General features: G+C 45.4%; 1 protein-coding gene across 1 annotated transcript; it reads right to left on the bottom strand.

Annotated features, from left to right (window-relative positions):
• Positions 1 to 2: 2 nt before the first annotated feature.
• On the bottom strand, positions 3 to 13,690 carry chaf1a (chromatin assembly factor 1, subunit A (p150)). Its single transcript, XM_089001547.1, has 16 exons — positions 13,185 to 13,690; positions 11,683 to 11,727; positions 10,726 to 11,342; positions 9,730 to 9,792; positions 9,362 to 9,606; positions 9,206 to 9,287; positions 8,993 to 9,061; positions 8,705 to 8,922; positions 7,271 to 7,439; positions 7,078 to 7,158; positions 4,778 to 4,876; positions 4,449 to 4,698; positions 4,209 to 4,362; positions 3,579 to 3,891; positions 3,425 to 3,506; positions 3 to 1,561 (listed from the first exon to the last, which is right to left on the bottom strand). Exons 1-16 carry the CDS (start codon positions 13,246 to 13,248, stop codon positions 1,458 to 1,460), a joined length of 2,655 nt encoding a protein of 884 aa, XP_088857673.1. The 5' UTR covers positions 13,249 to 13,690; the 3' UTR covers positions 3 to 1,457.
• Positions 13,691 to 19,899: the final 6,209 nt, after the last annotated feature.

Genomic DNA, 19,899 nt, shown 5'->3' with positions numbered 1-19,899 from the left:
ACTTGGATTGGATTAGCCTTTATTAGTCTCTCAGTGGAGAAATTTAAACTCCACAGCAGCAAAGTGATGGAAGGAAGAAGTAGGAAAACAATACAGGAGCTGCTGCAACGGCAGCCACTCGCACGGTGCCATTTTGAAGTCAAAACAACAACAAAAATAACTAAATAACAAATAATGTGACAACACAAAAGACAGTGATTCAATCTTAAGCACTTTTTGCACCCTCTTTGTTGTATGAAGCAGTTCTAGATAAAAGAGGATCAAAGCATCCTTTTCACCAGTGGATCAGGGACATCATGGTCAAATGGCACGTCTGCTACAAGCTAAATGTTGAAAGCAAACACAAAGCCATTGGCGAAAGAGATTCTCACATCTCCTGCCCCACGTAAATCCACTTCAATTCCAAGCCCCGACAGTTCCATATACGCATCGGCGCTCTGCACCGATGCTTTTCTTCTCATTGCGGGCTTCTCACGCCATGCATCCATCCAGTCGCAGACTGCCCAACAGCACTGACCTTTCCGCTGAACAAAGCGAGGCTGTGAAAATGCTGCTTATTACAGGTGCAAAAAAAGCACAATCGCCCCAGAACTGTACAGCGATGACAGTCAAATGACCCTAACATTCCTCCCAAATCAAAAACAGTGCTGGGATATTTGTGCTGCCGAAAAGGCGCAACCGCTCAGCAGTCTCCTCCTTGATGAATGCCGTGGCCAAAAATACTGAAAAACGTTCAGTATCCGTTCCATACGACGCAAAGTGATAAAAGAAAACACAAAAACAACCAAAAAAAGCAATGCTCGTGAGAGTACTTGCTGACGGCTGCATACTTGGACTTCCTTAAGAATTGCAAGGTCATTCTATATGATGGACCCTGGCGGAGTAACAAATAAAATCCATCTGGTGATTTGTGTTTGGTGTATAATTTGCTGTACCTATGCGAGAAGTTTCAATTTTGCTCCATGGAAACATAATGCAGCCATTTCATTCTTTAATGATTTTTTTCTTGTTCAAGTATGCTTGCAAAACAGTACATGTTTATATAAAACATTTCTGGGCTGGATCAAACTGTACAACTCTAGCAGCTATTCCAGTGAGCTGTGAGGATTAGAAGATATTTAAGAGTAAATGGCACAACAGTAAAGAAATGGAGGAACCTTTAATCTGACTTCAATTTCTGGCAGACTATTTACAATTACATAGAAACAGAATTTCTAAAACATATAATGATGTTTTTTTGGACCCTTCTTGTCAAAAGGGATGCGCTACAACTGTTCAAAACTTGAAATAACAGCAAACCCAAGAAACCTTTGAAGGCAGCTCCCTGCCACTTGGCGAGTGGCTAATGCCAAGATGAGCAGATTGCAACACTCCATGTCCCTGGCTACACCCATGGGGGGGATTTGAGGACAAAGAAGCCCGGGGGAAAGGAAGAGTTGAAGCTCCTGGCCTTCTACTTAGGCCGTGGTCAGGGTTGGAGCAGCGCTGGCCACTGGGAGAGCGGCCGTGGGGTCTTCAATCATGTCGCTTTCCTCGGTGGAGGATTTTTCTATTGCTGTCCCTACAGAGCACAATGGACAAGTGGCACATTTTGATAGGGTGACCAAAAAAACTCGTGGGAAGGGTAATTCAATCTTTGAACTCTGTGGCTAACCAAAATAGCAGCACATAAGCATCATAGCACAATCTTATACAGTGATACCTCGGCTTAGGAACACTTTAGCTCACGAACTTTTCGCCTTACGAACACTAAATTCCCGAACATATAATCTTGTCCTACGAACTAGTTTTCGGCGGATTAACCAAACCGCACAGCGCCACGGTGGCTGGCGAACTCGTTTTCGTCAAATAAACACCAAACCACACGGTCGAACAGCGCCGCCTTTGAGTGCAGACGTGTTTGTTATCAAGTGGAGTACTTTAGCTATTATGGGACCGAAAAAGAAACCCACCACAGGCTAGTGTTAAGCCAAAGAGGACACAAAAGAAAATTATGGTCGAGCAGAAGGATAATCGAAAAACATGAACGAGTTTGTGCGTTTGTGTGACTTCGCATCCCAATATCAGTACGCTAAGTCAACCATTGCTACGTGTGGCTAAGGGAGTTTCTGTGTTGTCTAAGCAACGGTCTCAGGCAATAGAAGAGGATGAAAAACTTCTGTTGATTTAGATTAATGAAAAGCAGCTTGCAGGGGACATTGTGAGTGAGGGTATTAATGTCGAGAAAGCACGGCCACTTTACTCGGAGATCATCAAGAGGCAACAGCATCAACGACCACCACAAAGCTAAATAAAAGGACTTTATTATAGTTTATTTCTTTAATTACAATACAGTGGGACCTTGGCTTACGAACGTAATTGGTTCCCAGACAGTGTGTAAAGCGAAGTGTACTCAAAAATTTATTTCCCATAGGAAACCATTAAAATGAGAATAATCCGTTCCCAGGTCCCCATAAAACATACTTTTCTACTTTCTAATTTTCTAAACCTTAAAACTACACAAAATATACCTTATTTTATGGATAATAAATGTGCTATAGTATTATGATTAAAGAAATAAAATGTACTATACAATAAAGTCATTTTATTTACATTTATCTATTCTCACACTTTTGTTTTAAGCTCTGTCATATCCCTCTCTGTAAGCCCATCCCCCATTGCTGCGTTCTTGACCAATCACATGGCTTTAACTGAAGACTGGGGGCGGGGAATAGAGGACAACAACAGTGGCCACCATTTTCTTGTTAGGAGAACAGGCTCGTTCGCCAACGACACATCACTCATTGCGGCAGCTCCGTGTGTATCCCGAAAGATAGTTTGTATGCCAAGGTAAAATTTTCATAAATGTAACGTTCGTAAACCAAAAAGTTTGTAAGCCAAGGTTTCACTGTACATTTATTATACATAAAATAAGGCATGTTTTGTCTAGCTTATTTAGTAGAAAATTGTTTTATGGGGACCTGGGAATGGATTATTCTCATCTTTAATGGTTTCTTATAAAAAATAAATGTTTGGCAGATGAACTTTTCGCCTTATACACACTTTCTGGCAACCAATTAAGCTTGTAAAATGAGGTATCACTCTATATTAAAGATATATTGTGGAGTTGACATGGTCGCTCTGGTATATTGTGCGCATCAACATCGATGTTTCGAGCACTATGCAGATTGTTTCACCCAATACTACAAGAACATTTATTTACAAGAACTAGTAGTTATGTTATGCTTGTGGATCAATTTATGTAATTCAAAACATACACTGTACAACTTATATTAACACAAAAATTGCAATTGTATACAACTCCTCCCCTCCAAAAAACAAACAAACAAAATCAAAAGGCAGCGGTATCTGTTATTTGTGGCATTTTGTTGAGTGGCAGGATGAAATCAGCCCTTCATACTGCAAGAGCAAACTTTTTGCTCACCACTTTGCACAGAGACGATGATGCAATCGTCATCGTCCTCCTCTGTGTCAGCTTGAAAACCGTCAGCCTCCATTTCTTCTGTCTGAAAGTTGTGGAAAAAAAGATATGAGCTAAAAGTGCTTACATTTTCTTACATGTATCAAATTTGGGTTACCTGTTCCCTGTCGTTATATCGCTTCATGAATTTAGTGATGGACATGCTGCCTGTGCTTTTCCTTTTGGAAGCCGCCGACGTGGCGGAAGGTATCTGCGGCGTGGAGGGAGAGTTGCCCTCTGAGCCCGTGGCTGCCTCTTCGCGGGACTCCTCGCGCGCACCGCTGGTCAAGTAGGTCCACTGACCGGGCACCGGGAGAGCCTCCAGGCCAAAGCGGGACAGGACATCCGTATGTACGTACCAGCAGCAGCGTCGATATGTGGAGCGCTTCTCATAAACGGCATTGTTCTGGATTAGATGCTTCAAGTGTTTTCTGAGGAGAAAATGGGAATCGTAAACGTCAATATTATCACAGTCCAGACCTCCACCAAGGCTGAAAAGAATGTAGGGGGATGTACAATTACAGTCATTTATCACCATCCATAGTTTATATGATGTTGAAATTCTGGCTAAACAAGCACTTCACATGTCACAACAGATGACGGTGCAAACCAATGATCAGATTACAGATTCAATTGTTCCGTTTGAAGGCAATATGCTGCCTCTGCTGGGTTCAATGAAAAGGGCCTGGTGGACAAATGTCTAATCTCCAGTCGATAGCTTCAAAGAAGACGGAGACGATGGTCTTACCGAGTGGGCACATACGCCGAGCTCTCCGGGCTGGAGAGTTGACAAGGTGGTGTGGAGCATGTTGCTTTCTGCCGGCAAAATTCCCGAAACTCCGTGATGATCATTTTGCTGCTGTTCAGGTTGCCGTGCAGCAGCGGCAACAGCTGACCAAGCACTGAAGAGGCAAAAGGCAATCAAGTACATGGCAAATGTTTTTTTTTTTTCATAAAATAATTAAGAAGGAATACACCTCACACTTACATTGTGATTCTCTGGTGCACTTCTCCATCTGGTCCTGTGGGCTTGGGCTCATGTCAGTCTTGGGTAAAGGTTCAATGAGGCATGCAGCATATAACTGCAGAAGATCTGAGACTGGCCCCTCACCCTCCCAGAGGCAGCCCCTCACCACCGGCTGCAACACTTTCATCTTGTTCTTAGTAGACATCCGTTCTTCCCACTCTCTGGCTTTCAGTCTCTGCTGTAGTTTCTGTCTTTCCAGGTCACCGCCATCCTAAAGAGGAGCAGAGCGTTTAGAACATCCTGTTTAAAAGAACCTTCCCCCCCAAAAAGGCTGCTTTTGACCAGCATACCGCTTCCTCGAGTGCCCCCTCATCCTCTGACAGATAGCCATGAGGAACGAAGAACCCATCATTGTCGTCATCGCCTTCCCCTCCTTCGTCTTCGTCCTCCTGGAAAGGGGTGTGACCACTTGAAACTTAAATCTTAACATATCCAAGACAATTTAAGACAATTTAAGACAGTTTCCAAGGCAATTACATATTTTGTGACCATAACAACATGATCTCAGGGCGGAAAGTCAACTTTGCAACTTGTCAGACTGCCGGATTTCATCTCACCGGCAGCCATCCATCTTCTGCCGCTTATCCGGGGTCGGGTCGCGGGGTCAGCAGCTTCAGTAGCAAAGCCCAGACTTCCCTCTCCCCAGCAACTTCTTCTAGCTCGTCCTGGCGGATCCAGAGGCGTTCCCTGGCCAGCTGGGAGACATAGTCTCTCCAGCGTGTCCTGCGTCGTCCCCGGGGTCTTCTGCCAGTGGGGCATGCTCGGAACACCTCACCAGGGAGGCATCCTGGGGGCATCCTAATCAGATTCCCGAGCCACCTCATCTGGCTCCTCTCTATGTGGAGGAGAAGCGGCTCGACTTTGAGCCCCTCCCGGATGACCGAGCTTCTCACCTTATCTCTGAGGGAGAGCCCGGACACCCTACGGGGAAAGCGCATTTCGGCCGCTTGCATCCGGGATCTCGTTCTTTCAGACACAACCCACAGCTCGTGACGATCGACCAGTAGATTGAGAGCTTTGCTTTTTGGCTCAGCTCCTTCTTCACCACGACAGATCGGTACAAAGTCCGCATCACAGCAGACGCCGCACCGATCCGCCTGTCGACCTCTCGCTCCCTCACACCCTCATTTGTGAACAAGACACCCAGATACTTGAACTCCTCCACTTGAGGCAAAATCTCCTCCCCTGCCAATTCTCATCCCAGCCGCTTTACATTTGGCTGTGAAACGCTCGAGAGCGAGTTGGAGAGCTCGATTTGAAGGCCCCAACAGTACCACATCATCTGCAAAAACCAGAGATGCTATACTGAGGCCACCAAAACGGAACACTTCAACGCTTCGGCTGCGCCGAGAAATTCTGTCCATAAAGGTTATGAACAGAATCGGTGACAAAGGGCAGCCTTGGCTGAGCTCAACCCTCACTGGAAACGATGCCGACTTACTGCCGGCAATGCGAACCAGACTCTGACATCGGTCGTATAGGGTATCAGCCGCTCCTGCACCCCATACTCCCAAAGCACCCCCCACAGAACTCCACGAAGGACACGGTCAAACGCTTTCTCCAAGTCCACAAAGCACATGTAGACTGGTTGAGCGAATTCCAATGCACCCTCGAGGACCCTGCTAAGGGTGTAGAGCTGGTCCACTGTTCCGCGGCTGGGACGAAAACCACACTGTTCCTCCTCAATCTGAGGCTCGACTTTCCGACGGACCCGCCCCTCTAGGACCCCTGAATAGACCTTTCCAGGGAGGCTGAGGAGTGTGATCCCTCTGTAGTTGGAACACACCCTCCGGTCCCCCTTTTTAAAATGGGGGACCACCACCCCGGTCTGCCAATCCAGAGGCACTCTCCCTGATTACCACGCAATGTTGCAGAGGCGTTGCAGAGCCTTTAGGAACTCCGGTCGGATCTCATCCACCCCAGGGGCGTTGCCACCGAGGAGCTTTTTAACCACCTCGGTGACTTCAGCCACAGAGATCGGAGAGCCCACCTCGGAGTCCCCAGACACTGCTTCCTCCAAGGAAGGCGTGTTGGTGGAGTTGAGGTCTTCGAAGTACTCTGCCCACCGGCAGCCATTTTGATCTAAAATTTACCGGTACTGTGCAGGTGAAAGAGTTGATTGTACGTAGACCGCTAATTTAGCGACACGAAACAGCCAGGCAGGTTGCGAACATCCTTATTCAAGCCATGCTGTCTAGGATCAACTTATTTCTTAACCAAACAAGGCCAAACTGACCTCATGTCAATTGTGGAGTTCTCGATCTTGTAACCATCCTAAGGCGTTAGCTTAAACAATAGAACTGCACTGAGACGATTTATTTGAACACGGTTAAGGCACACTTTGGCTCGGTGAGCATATGCCATCTTTGTGTTGCCGCACTCAGCAAACGACCAGTGAATGACTTGGAGTGCTCAAAACTGGCTTTTGTGCTAATTGTGGGACAAATCAAAATGTGAACCGTAGCGAACATGACCAATGTGGGAGTTGGCCTTACTTCCATGAAACATTTTATGAAAGGCATCGACAATGTGCCTATCAAGACATATATTGATATGAAATTATTATTGTCCAGCCACAGCCCAAACTCACCCCTTCACTGTGTGAGAGGGACTCCCCGGGTTCTTCTTCCTCCCATTCGTCATCACTGTCCACCTCATAGTCCAACAAATCCTGTTGTCCAAAGGTAGGGGCAACAATTCAGAAATGTTTCATGCATAAAATGAGCTCACTCTATGATGACAAAACATTTGATTCGCTTACTGTGAGTAGAATGTGTTCTTACCATGTCTTTCCGGAGGGGGCAGCGCGGCGAGATGTGCAAACTCCTCTTCCTCCAAGTGCCCCAGTAGGCTGGACGGTGGTTCTCGTGAAACAGCAATAGTTTCATAGGCCCGTAAAGTTTCCGATCGGGTACACCTTCTGGTTTGGGCCCATCCATGGCTATACAATCACTGAGAAGAACACAAACATCATTTTGAGAAGAGAGATATTGTACACCACAGTGTCAAAGTCAAGGCCCGGGGGCCAACTCTGTCCAGCTTCATCATTGTATTCAGCCCGCTAAAGCAAATCAAGACTGTCAAGTGCCATGATGCTTGCTAAAGTCTGAACCAAAATTTGAAATTATCCTATGTAAACCACAATAAATCATTATTCTTGACTTCAGATTTGAAAACTAGTTATTCATCAATTTGTTGTGTCTTCTGTATGTAATATGTGGAGGAGATGAAACATTCTAATGATTTCCCCAAATTCATAACGGCCTTCGGCAAATAAGGAGTTTGACACTCCTGCTGTATATGTTTTCAAATTTTAAAAATGTTTGCAGATGCCTTAATATTCTGGAATACTTTTGTGAACACGCATCAGAGATCACATCACTTATAACGGGACAATTATCACTTGCTCTTCAGACCTTGCATGAAATCAGTGTGTACTGTTGCGTTGCCATCCAGTAACCTTAACAGTTTACTCTCTAATATGTTTATATGGTTGTTACACTTTACACTTGAAGGTTGGGCACGTTCCCCATCATGGGTCTCTTTAAATGGTGGTTTTATGTACAGCTCAATGCATATCCAGTAGGTACGTTCTATTCTTCCGTGCACCAAGAAACAATTAGCTTTTAAATGTTTCCAAATAATGTATAAGGCGCACCCAAAAGCCTTCGTTTTCTTCAAAAGATGACCCTGCGCCTTATATGTGAAAAAATATTGAGCCACAACAGGACTCGAAACTACTGTCAGCAGTCACGGACTCCATTTCACCTTGTAGAAGTGTAGTGTGTAACCCCAGCCTCTACTGTTGCACCTTATAATGTGGTGTGCCTTATATTTGGAAACCGTTTACAGTAAAGTCTCGTTATATCGATATCGGATATATCGATAGTCCCGGTTATATCGATACTATTTCTATGCACGCACGGAGAAAATTACATGCAAACAGGGTCGGATATATCGATAGTCCCGGTTATATCGATATTTTTTCGGACTCCCTTGAATATCGATATAACGAGACTTTACTGTATATATTATATTTAGAAAACCTTTTTCATTCATTCATTGAAGGTGCACCTTACACTCCGGTGAACCTTATATATGAAAAATGTTTGAAAATACACCATTCCTTGGGGGTAGGTCTTATACACTGTAAAATATGGTAGTCATTTTTTTTTCCAACTCTAAGGGCAACAATAAAATTCCACCATTTGTCTCACCCATCATGGTTTATCACTGTTGGTCTGGTGGCACCGGAGCATCGAGGTTTCTGGCTGATCCAGTCCTTGAGTGAACACGGGTCGTGACTGGGCCGCGACAAACAACGGTCCAGTTCCTCCAGGTTAGACTCTTCGCATTGTACACGACACAACGGTGCCATACACATGTTGTCCTTGATCTCGAACGGAGCAAACTTCCCACAAGCCACTGCGAGGGTCTGACACGTAGAGAGGATTCAAGGGGTTTGTTTTAAAACAGGTTACAGAGTCACGTAGAGCTCAACTCACCTTTGGAGCCTGTTGGATTTTGGGTTTCTGGAAAAATCTTGTGATCTCTGCTTTCTCTGCTTTGAGACGCTAAAAATAAAGCACAGTGCATGAATCATAAACCACCGTAAATTTGCCATTTTGTGCCTAAAATATCACAGTTGGATCAATGCTTTTGATTAAAGTAGTAGTCTGATTGCAACAAAGAGCCCAGAACCTTTGGCAAGAACTCACATCTTTCTCTTCTTTCACCCGCTTTTCTTCTTCCTTTATCCGCTTCTCCTCTTCTTTCTTACGTTTCTCCTCAAGCTTGGCTCTGCGTGAGGAAGTCGTTTAACACGGAGCAGCGAAAACAACAAGACCCTCAAACTTTGCAACGACGCGACTCACTCCAGCTTGGATTTGCGCTTCTCTTCCTTCACTTTTTGCTTCTCTGCCTTTTCACGCTCCTCCTTCTCCTTTTTCTCCCGCTTCTCTTGTCCATCCCTTTCCTTCTTCTCTCGGTTTTCCTTTTCGCGCTCCTCTTTCAGCTTGCGGCTCTCTTCCCTCTTTTTCTCCTTGGCTGCCTTGGCCTCTTCCTTTCGCTGTGCCTTTTCCTGACGTAGGCGTAGCCTCTCCTCTTGCTTTTGAAGGCTCTTGAAAGGGGGACCAAACAAGAATTTAGATTTTTTTTCCCCCACAGAGATAATTTGAAGTTATACCGAAGAGACATGAGTGTAAAATCATTTTGAGAAAGTACACAACCCGTGGAGTCTCACCTTTAAAGAACGTCTTTTTATGCTCTTGTTATGAACAGAGATTTTAGTAGTGGGTGTAAGCTCCTAGAAGGGGAAAAAAAGGTTTGTATTATAACCGCCGTCAGTTGTTTTATGCAACTGACCATACAAGTCTCAGATCATCACAAGAGTTGAAATTCTACAATAATTTTTGATGCAAACACCAATTGAGGGAACTCTTCAGAGATCCCAACTTAGCCTTTTAATTGACTGCTCAATTTTTCTCACGAGTCAGCATTGAAATGTTTTTGTTCTTTTGACTTCAAGATGGCGCCACGAGTGGCTGCCTGTCCAGCAGCTCCTGTATTTTGTTTTTCGACTTCTTTCTTTCCTGCGAGACGAATAAAGGTAAATTCATTCCAGTCCAAATCTGCATTCTAATTGTTACTACAATAAAATTTAAACAGCTTCTTCCCCTAATCCATTAACTCATTGAACAGTAGCCCAAATTGAACTGTATAGTGCCTCTTTGCAATTTTTTTGATGATGATACTAGTGCAGCGTGTTCGACCGGAAACAAATTCCTTGTGTGTTCTACACACTTGGCAATAAAGATGATTCTGATTCTGAATAAAATTACACAACACCTTACGCTGCAGTTCACGTGGAGGAAAACTGTCTCACACAATGGCCCATACTCACAATGTATAAAATATGTGGTGATCCCACAAACGTAAACTAAAATGACCCATTTGTGGACTGCAATAGTTTCTTTGAAGTTGGATTCATCATAAAATTACCATGGCAGGTCAGATCTGAACTTATTTTACACTGTTTACAGTTTGCATTTGAATTTTTTTGTTTGATTCTACTGTACATTGTATTCCTTTGAAACTCCGTTTGAATGTTGAGTACAGATCTTAAATTAACAGCTGTCTACAGGGACCATTACATTTTCTACACTGCAAGCTGCTTATTTTGGAACAAGCACTTTGGTCGGACATGATGTGAGAGGCACGTGGTCATGCGAGCACGTACTGTAGTAGGTGTGGTGGCGGGCGTGTGTTCGTCCATTTTCGTCCTCTCAGGCGAGCTCTCGTTCATTGAACTTCCTGACAAATTTGATAGCCTTGATTTGTTGCCAACACCAGAAACATTCCCCGATGCATTCTGCTCTTCTGGGTCGCTGTCAGTCTCCTGTGTCGTATCAAGCGGTAAGATCCCATCCACCTCAGCCACCGCCTCGTCATCTTTATTTTCTGGGATTTCTGTGCAGTCTGACGTTTCCGCGTCAGACGCACGATCGACGCATCTGGAGTTCTCACATGACAAAGTTGTGTCCCTGTGTCGTCTGTCTTTTAATGTGGGGCTTGGGGTGTGGAAAGGATCTTGACGCTTGATCGGAGATGGCCTGTCCTTGGTCAGATCTATAATGTTCTCATCTGAGGCTGAAGGGCGCCTTTTGCTGAGGAAGCCATCAAGGGGCCCGCGACCATTGACCAAGGGGGGTCTATTGATCAAGGTGACCGGAGAAGACTCAATGTCATTTTCCCTGTCGGAGACCCCGGATTCAGGGCAAAGGTGTGCACGGGGGCGCTTTGGTGATGATTTGTTTTCATTTGGTTCCTGGTTCAGGCGCTTGAAGGGGAGGCAAGCTGCATGCGAACAAAAAACAAAACAAAACAAATGCTGTTTTAGCATTGTATTAAAAACATCTACTTGGGGTTCTAAAGTTGTCTCATTGTTAAATACACTTTAATTTTGTATGTTGAATTTTATGATATTCCAAGTTACTTCCTGCAATATGACTTGCCATTTTGCATACTGTCTGTTGCCTCAAATCCACTTTGAGAAATAAATTGGACTTTAGGGTCAATTCTCGATTCAACTGAATTCTGGACATCCCTGACTGTTCAACACGGATTACAAAGCGACCTCTCAAAAAATGTCAACTCAAAAACGATGCATGGAAGAAGCATATTTGTCCAAATTTACCTTGTACAAGTTTCTTGTTGGCACTATTTGGTTTACAATCCATACCTGAAACAAAAAAAACAAAAATAAGATTGTCGCATGTGTAAGCTCTCAGGAGTGGTCCATGGATGAAAAGGTTTCTTCAGCCGTCATCTGTATTTCTTTGAAGGTGTCGGACATTTCGCTTCTTAGCCAAGAAACTTTGTCAGCAAACTAAACTCTTACTGGTAGTTCAATTTGGATCGTTCGTACAACAGCCTACGTAGGCAAAATAGGATTAGGAATACTGATGAGGTGATACCGGTGGAAGTGGGGCATTCAGGCCAGTCGTTAGTCAGGACAATAGGATCAATCAGTGGAGTGGCAGGGAGTAGTCCTCTGCTCCCCCCAACCTGAGAGCAGGGACCTATCATAGCAGAGTCCGGCACCCCCATGTCTGGACAGTAGGGATATATATAGGGCCTAAACTACCAGTAAGACTTTAGTTTGCTGCCGAAGTTTCTTGGATAAGAAGCGAAACGTCCGACACCTTCAAAGAAGTACAGATGATGGCTGAAAAAACCTTTTCATCAATAAGATTGTCATTAGAAAACATTTAACAAAAACTGGAATTGATCATGATCAGAACATCTTATTTTCAAATAATTCCCCCCTCTGTCAAAACACTTAAAACCCACAGACATTGCAGAGCACTGATAGTTTATTATACATATGTGAAGACTTTTATATGGATAATAATTATACTAAACCGCATAGTTGGCTCTAACATTTGGTTGGTTTGACAGTTTTGTACTAGGCTTTTCAAGACAGGTTGAAATACACGTCATAATCATTCACATGAATAATGGTGGACATTTGGCTCCAAATCGTGTGATGTGGTTTGTTCTCCCGCTACCCACTGGTGTAAAAACATCAATAGACCTACACACCATTGACGCTTCGAGGCAAAAAAACCCGTCTATATGAGCGTGAGGAAAAGCCATAAATATGCTTTACATTTCGCAGAAGATAAGTCCGAGACGACAATTTAAGAGTGTTTGTCTATGACAAAATGTAGCAGTTTGGGTAAGCGAATTCAATCTAGATTCTTTTAGCTTAGCAAAGCTAGCCCAAAAAGGCCAATCAGACAGCGGCGGTTCCAGCTGGATCATCCTCTACTTGAGCACCTTCGAACGGCGAGGGGCCTGGGAGTATCGGCTGCCGGTGTCAAGAAGGCTGAGGCCAAGTGTGGACAGCGAAGTGAACTGGGCCCGGCTAGTTGGACCGCGTTGTATTTTGTTGAGTTTCACGTAAGCGTTTAATTGACAAGTCTGAACAAGTTTTATTAACCGTTTGCAAGGCGGCGAAAAGTTAGCATTTACCCGAGGCCCAAGCAACATTAGGCAAAACTGCTAAACAAGTAGACATATTTCTAAGTTACAAAACTGTTGTGTACCACTCTATATCATGAAAGCGCACACAATGACATGTACACGGGTACGTATTTTAGTATACACTTCAACAAGCTAGTGACATTAGCATACCTCGTCTACGGGGAGTGGAAGCTCCCAAGTGCCCTTCGGCTGATGGTGCCTCCGCCGCCAACATCCTTGAACCACTAACCTGGGGGGCTCGCCGCTGGATGAAATCTCGTCGTGACACCACGTAAACAGCCCCGGTCGAAGGGGGAACTTGACCGTCTGCCACTAAATAGCCAACATGAATCACGAATATGCGTCCCCTGAACTAGCACGAATTTCGGCTGCAGCACTGTACCTCCGCGACTTCCCCGCTGCAGCCTGCCTCGCGCTCCTCCTTGGAATTGGCGGGAGTATATTGCTTGCGTCAGAAATCACGTCTGATTGGTCAGACGAAATGCATCGCAACGTAAACCTGAGCGTTTGTTTTGATGTACAATGATGCGCGTATTGAAAAACGATGCATGTTAGTCGATAATTTAGATGGAAATTCATGTTGCTACAGCTTCTTTTTCTGAAGTGAAATATTAAAAATTACTTTAAAAATGTATATCGTTTCATATTTGTGTAAATAATGACTAATCCTATTACGGAAACCACATGTATTTGAAAACAAAGGTCTCCGATTATCTGGCCTCCGGAATCTTGGATTGTGCCTTCCAATTGGCTACCAATTTCAGCCAAGCGGCATTCACTGAACCTTAAATGTCGGAACTCGGACAAATGTTCTATCACGTCTCAAATATTACACGGAAAGGAGAAACAAGACAGGATGTGTCATAATTATACGTCTTATTGATTGAGCATGTTTTGTAACATTGTACCTTTTTCTGGCGACAGCAGCAAGAAAAAAGTACTTTATGACGTTATAATGTGAAATTTCACATCTCCGATTATATTAACTTTAGACTTTGAGTATATATATATATATATGTAACGGAGTTGTGCGCTTAGATTATTAAATTATGAAGGAAGTGACGCAACGGCGCACAGTGTGGCACTATGTCCCGCCCATAGTTTCCAGAACAATCTCGAGGAGATTCAGGGTGAGTCGCAATTTTCTGTTGGTCTTGATTAACGCGCATTTTCATGACAATATCTTATTTTGTTTCCCCTTTTGTACTGTCTAGTGTTATCTAATTAGTTCCCTTATTCATTTCGAGTCCAGATTACTTTTTGTGTCATTATTTACTTCACGTTTTGTCGAGTGGAATTTAGGAATATGCGCTTTTCTATCGCAGTTAATCACAAGACGAAACCCATGCGACTTCACCCATCCCTTCTGCCATACTGTGTTGCAGGTAATAATTGTTTCATTTCGTTTTATTGAACAATATTTAGTTTCTTGTGTCGTGTCTCATTTGCCCGTGAGTGTCCGTGGCTGGTTGAACTGTGCGCCAGCCATTACAAGCGCACCGCGTGTTCTGCCGAGTCTCCGCCCATGATGCGTTCAGGGACATCTTGTAAATAACAGTGAACTTGTGTTGTATTCTCTTTTTCTGTAAATAACCACTATACGATCACACGTTGTTAATTCTGTTTTGTTATCTAGAATGTTTTGCATTTGAGAACAATCTCGAGGAGATTCAGGTTAATCACAAGACGAAACCCATGCGACTTCACCCATCCCTTCTGCCATACTGTGTTGCAGAAATAAAAGAAATAAAAAGACACATCCACGCGTCTCGTCTTCATTAATACGGCAGCATCGTGGGGATGAAGACAGTCACTGTTGTGACACCCGTCACATTGGTGCCGTGACCCGTCGATCACAAGTGACTCTCCACTTCGGACCGGGACCGCGATGCTGCACAGTGTCTTCATCCCATCACTCGGTGGACGGTGTGTCGACCCCGTTCTTTAAATTGTGTGTTTATTGTCTGAGCTGCTGTTTTGCAATTGTTGTGCTTTTTTTTTTCCTGTAAGTTTTTTTTTGTGAAGTTTGAGAATGAGCTCCTTCCAAGGGACATTTAGCACACCTTTTAATAAGTGTATTGGTAGAGGTAGAGGCATCCCGACCAGGTTACAGGTGTGGAGTCCCATCCAGAGTGATGTAGTAGAGGGGAATGGGCAGGTTCTAGCTGAGGCCACTTATGTTAGTGGGGACAGAGTTCCTTCCCAGACCCGGTGTAGTACATCTCAGACGAGCGCACAGACTCCTGACACACCAGTGACAGATCCCTTACCTCAGTCACCTGACGTAGTTGGTCAGATGAGCGACATAATTAGACACATTGGCCAGCAGCTGGCAGACAGCATTGTTGCACATCTCAGCCCAACACATAACGTCCCCATGCATAACACCTCATTCCCACATGACACGCCCATTGACACAACAACACAAAGTCTTGACTCATCACAAGTTCTGATACTACCGCACAGGAAAGTTCGTGAACCCCCGACTTTCAAGGGTGACCACACTGATCAAATGAATGTAGATGAGTGGGAAGACCTAATGAGGAACTACATAAGGAGAGCAAAAGTAGCTCCTGAGCATCAGGCAGAGGAAATCCTCATGAACATCAGCGGTAGAGCTAAAGATGTTGTCAAGGTTAGCACAAGAAACAGTGGAGTTGATGTAACCCAGAACCCAAATGCCATCTATAGCCTTCTTCGCAAGCATTTTTCTACTGCCCCTTGTTCACCTCTCCCTCTAGCAGACTTTTACACCACGCTGCCCAGGGATAAGGAGGCCCCATATGACTACTGGTTGAGGCTTAACAACGCAGCTGAAGTTGCCACCAATCGTCTCAAAGAACAGGGCAGAGATTTCGACTGTTCTTCCCTCGACGTAACACGGATGTTTATTAAAAATTGTCCATCCAAAGATCTTTCCATGACATTTAGGTCAAAAACAGTGGATAAATGGTCGGCAGTTGAGGTCCAAGCCATCCTGGATGAGTACCAGACAGAAATGAGTCCCAGGACTGCCACTCCAGCTGCGGCGAACAGTCAACCCATTCATGTAAATAAAAGTGAAATGCTTCAGAATACAGCATGTCAGGACAACGATAAAATATCCCACTCAGCCAGGCCACCCGACTCCGCAAATCTTGAGCGTGTCATTTCCATGCTGGAAAGAGTTTTGCTGCAAGGAGCTAACAATCCCTCTGCCTCTGGTAGACGCAAGTCAAGGCTTCCAATGGTGGACGGTTTGAATAAGCTACCATGTGCTGTCTGTGCTAGCGCTGACCATTCTGCGCTTATTCACTGCCGCGAAAAAAGACTTTGTTTTCTGTGCTTTTCACCTGATCACTCCAGACGCAACTGCCCCACACAAGTGCAGCCCACAAGATCACTACTGTCGGGAAACTAATGTCTCCGCATCCAAGGGAGTATGATGCGGATGAAGTTCATGACCCTCCCAACAGTTCGACAGATGATCTTGATTCGATATTAGAGTCCCTCACTTCCAGTGTCCCCACGGAGAAGACTGTTATCTTCCAAGGCACACACAAGGTCCTGAAGTCAGATAGCTTGTTCTACACCACTGCCACTGTCGCAGGCATTTCCCTGACCGCAATGATTGACAGCGGCTCTACTGGTTGCACATTGAGTGAGTCGGCTATGGCACGATTGTTAGTGTGCAACCCTAACATCAAACGTTACTCTGCAGATGACGTTGTCATTGTAGGATGTGGTGGTCATCAGGTGACGCCTTCGGCCATATGTGATTTGGAAATAGTCGTGTACAATTGCAAGCTAGCTGTGCCCATGTTTGTGGTGCCTGGACAAACCGACGACATAATTCTTGGCAGCAATGCCATTAAGAAAATCCTTCACCTGATGCGGAAGACTGAAGGCTATTGGCGGCTCATGTCAGAGCCCGGTAGTTCGATTGATGATGACTCCCACCACTTTTTCTCACTGCTTTCCAACACAGAGAAATGGAGGGGTGGAACGATTCCTGACAAAGTTGGCACGCTGAAGTTGCAGCAATGTGTGATGTTGCAACCAGAGAGTGAACATCTTGTTTGGGCTAAGCTTCCCGCCTGCGCACCAATGTCAGTTGGCAGCACGGTCATAGTTGAACCAACTCAAGCAAGGTGCAGATCCAGGAAGATTCTGGTTGGCCGGATTATCACACCGATGTGGGGCGATGGATGGCTCCCAGTGAGGGTCATCAACCCCTCGACTGAAAAAGTGGTGTTGAGAAGAAACACAAAGCTGGCAGATGTATTTCCCTGCATTGCGACAGAAGACTTGTCTGAACCTGACAACATCCAAATTATGTCCCAATCTGTTCAGAATGCCACCGCAAGGCCAAGGTCCAAAGAAGACATCAAAATAGCACTGGACAAGCTTGGACTACATGATCTGGACTTGGATGCATGTGCTGTCTCCGATACGTGGAGGGACAGACTTTTCCAACTCATTGAGAGATATGAAGCAGTATTTTCACGGAACAGGATGGACTGTGGAGAGGCCTCTGAATTTGTGCACAAGATACACCTCGTGGATGAGAGACCATTCCGCCTGCCTTATCGAAGAGTGCCACCAAGTCAATATGAAAAGCTGAGAATGACTCTCAATGAGATGGAAGAAAAAGGCATTATTCGGAAATCCACGAGTGAATATGCATCTCCATTGGTCTTAGTGTGGAAGAAGAATGGGGAGTTGCGCATCTGCACGGATTTCAGATGGCTAAATGCGAGGACACAGCGCGATGCTCACCCATTGCCCCATCAGGCTGACGCTCTTGCCGCACTTGGAGGAAATGTCTTCTTCTCCACCATGGACCTCACCTCGGGATTTTATAATGTGCCCCTGTTTGAGGACCATAAGAAGTACACCGCCTTCTCGTCCCCATTTGGCCTACATGAATATAACCGGATGCCACAAGGCCTTTCGAACAGCCCGGCTACATTCATGCGGATGATGCTTTCCATTTTCGGGGACAAGAACTTCACCAGCCTCCTGTGCTATCTTGACGATCTCATGGTCTTTGGTCCGACAGAAGAGATTGCGCTTGAGCGATTGGAGATGGTTTTCTCCCGCTTGAAGAACCATAATCTGAGGCTTGCTCCGAAGAAGTGTCACTTTCTTCGGAGATCTGTGAAGTTCCTTGGCCATGTTGTCTCAGAGTCAGGGGTACGGACAGACCCTGAAAAGGTGGAAGCGATAAACAGTGTACAGGTACCAGACCTAATGGACAGTGATGGCCTCACTCCCTCGCAGAAGAAAATTAGATCTTTCTTGGGAATGGTGTTGTATTATCAGCACTTCATTGAGGACTGCTCCATCAAGGCCAAGCCCCTTTTCAAGCTCCTTTCAGGCCAGAAAACCCGTGGTAAGGCCAGACGCAGGTCGAAACCCACATCGGATGCATCAAGTCATGTGAAGTTGACACCGGCGGACTGGACCACTGAATGTCAAACTGCCTTCGAGACTCTGAAGCACGATCTGTCAAACAGTGTAACGTTGGCCCACCCTGACTTTGAGAAACCTTTCATCCTGGCAGTCGATGCATCGTTTGACGGCATTGGAGCTGTCCTCTCCCAGCTTCAGCCTGATGACAAGGTTGCGAGACCAGTGGCATTTGCGAGTAAAACGCTGTCACGAGCCCAATTGAACTACCCTGCACATCGCCTCGAATTTCTTGCTTTAAAGTGGGCCGTATGTGACAAGTTTTCCCACTGGCTAAAAGGCAGACATTTTACTGCATGGTCTGACAACAACCCCTTGACATATATCCTGACGAAGCCCAAACTAGATGCCTGCGAGCAGAGGTGGGTGTCGAAGCTGGCAGCATATGACTTTGACTTGAAGTACGTCCCAGGGCCCAAGAACATAGTGGCTGATGCACTGAGTCGAGAACCCTTCGTTCAGTCTTGCGTGAGCCATCGCCTGGTGAAAGAACCCTACCAATACCTACTCAATGGAGTCCAAGGGGTCGTGAATGAGACTGTACAGGATGCTTTCCGTTTCACCACCAACTGTCAGGCTGTCCACATGGCTGGTGATCATGATGGAGAAGTTTCCCAGGGAGAAGCTCCTGATCAGTCTTCTGGAAGTGCAATTGATGCGCAGGAGGTGTCTGCAGTTTTAGACGTCCATCAGACTGGCGGGACCTCTCGACTCCCTGGAGCAACCCCATTGTCACTACAGCTACCTGAAGAAGACCCTTCCATTGTCATTCCCCATAGTCAGTTACGTGACCTGCAGCACCAAGATTCAACAGTCAGCCGAGTCATGTTCTATGTGCAGCGACATATGAGACCTACCAAACATGAAAGAGCAGCTGAGACGAGCTGTGTTCTTTTGTTGCTGAGGCACTGGAAGAAGCTGAAAGTTCGTGACGGGACTCTTTACAGAGTAAGGAAAGATCGCCACATGAACAGAAGAGTCTTTCAGTTCGTCATACCTGGGTCTCTGAAACACCAAGTCCTACATGGTGTGCATGACGCGGCTGGTCATCAGGGCTGTTCTCGGACACTCTCCTTGGCTAGTGAACGGTTCTTTTGGACAGGGATGGAGAAAGACATTACAAAACATGTAAGGCAGTGCCAGAGGTGCATCTTGGGTAAGACTCCCGAGCCAGACGCCCGGGCACCCCTGGAGAACATCCGCACTTCGGCTCCAATGGAACTGGTATGCATTGATTTTTGGACAGCAGAGTCCGGCGACAAGAAAACCACCGATGTCCTCGTCGTCACCGACCACTTCTCAAAGTTGGCTCTCGCCTTCCCCTGCAGGAACCAATCAGCAAAGCAAGTTGCCCGCTGCCTGTGGGACAAGTTCTTCTGCATTTATGGGTTCCCCAAAAGGATCCATTCGGATC

This window comes from Hippocampus bargibanti, linkage group LG07 (genome assembly GCF_051943395.1).
Source record: "Hippocampus bargibanti isolate YZ-2025 linkage group LG07, ASM5194339v1, whole genome shotgun sequence".
Classification (NCBI taxonomy): Eukaryota; Metazoa; Chordata; class Actinopteri; order Syngnathiformes; family Syngnathidae; genus Hippocampus; species Hippocampus bargibanti.
The sequence above is the reverse complement of the archived record's forward strand: the minus strand, read 5'-3'. Positions and strand labels throughout refer to the sequence as shown.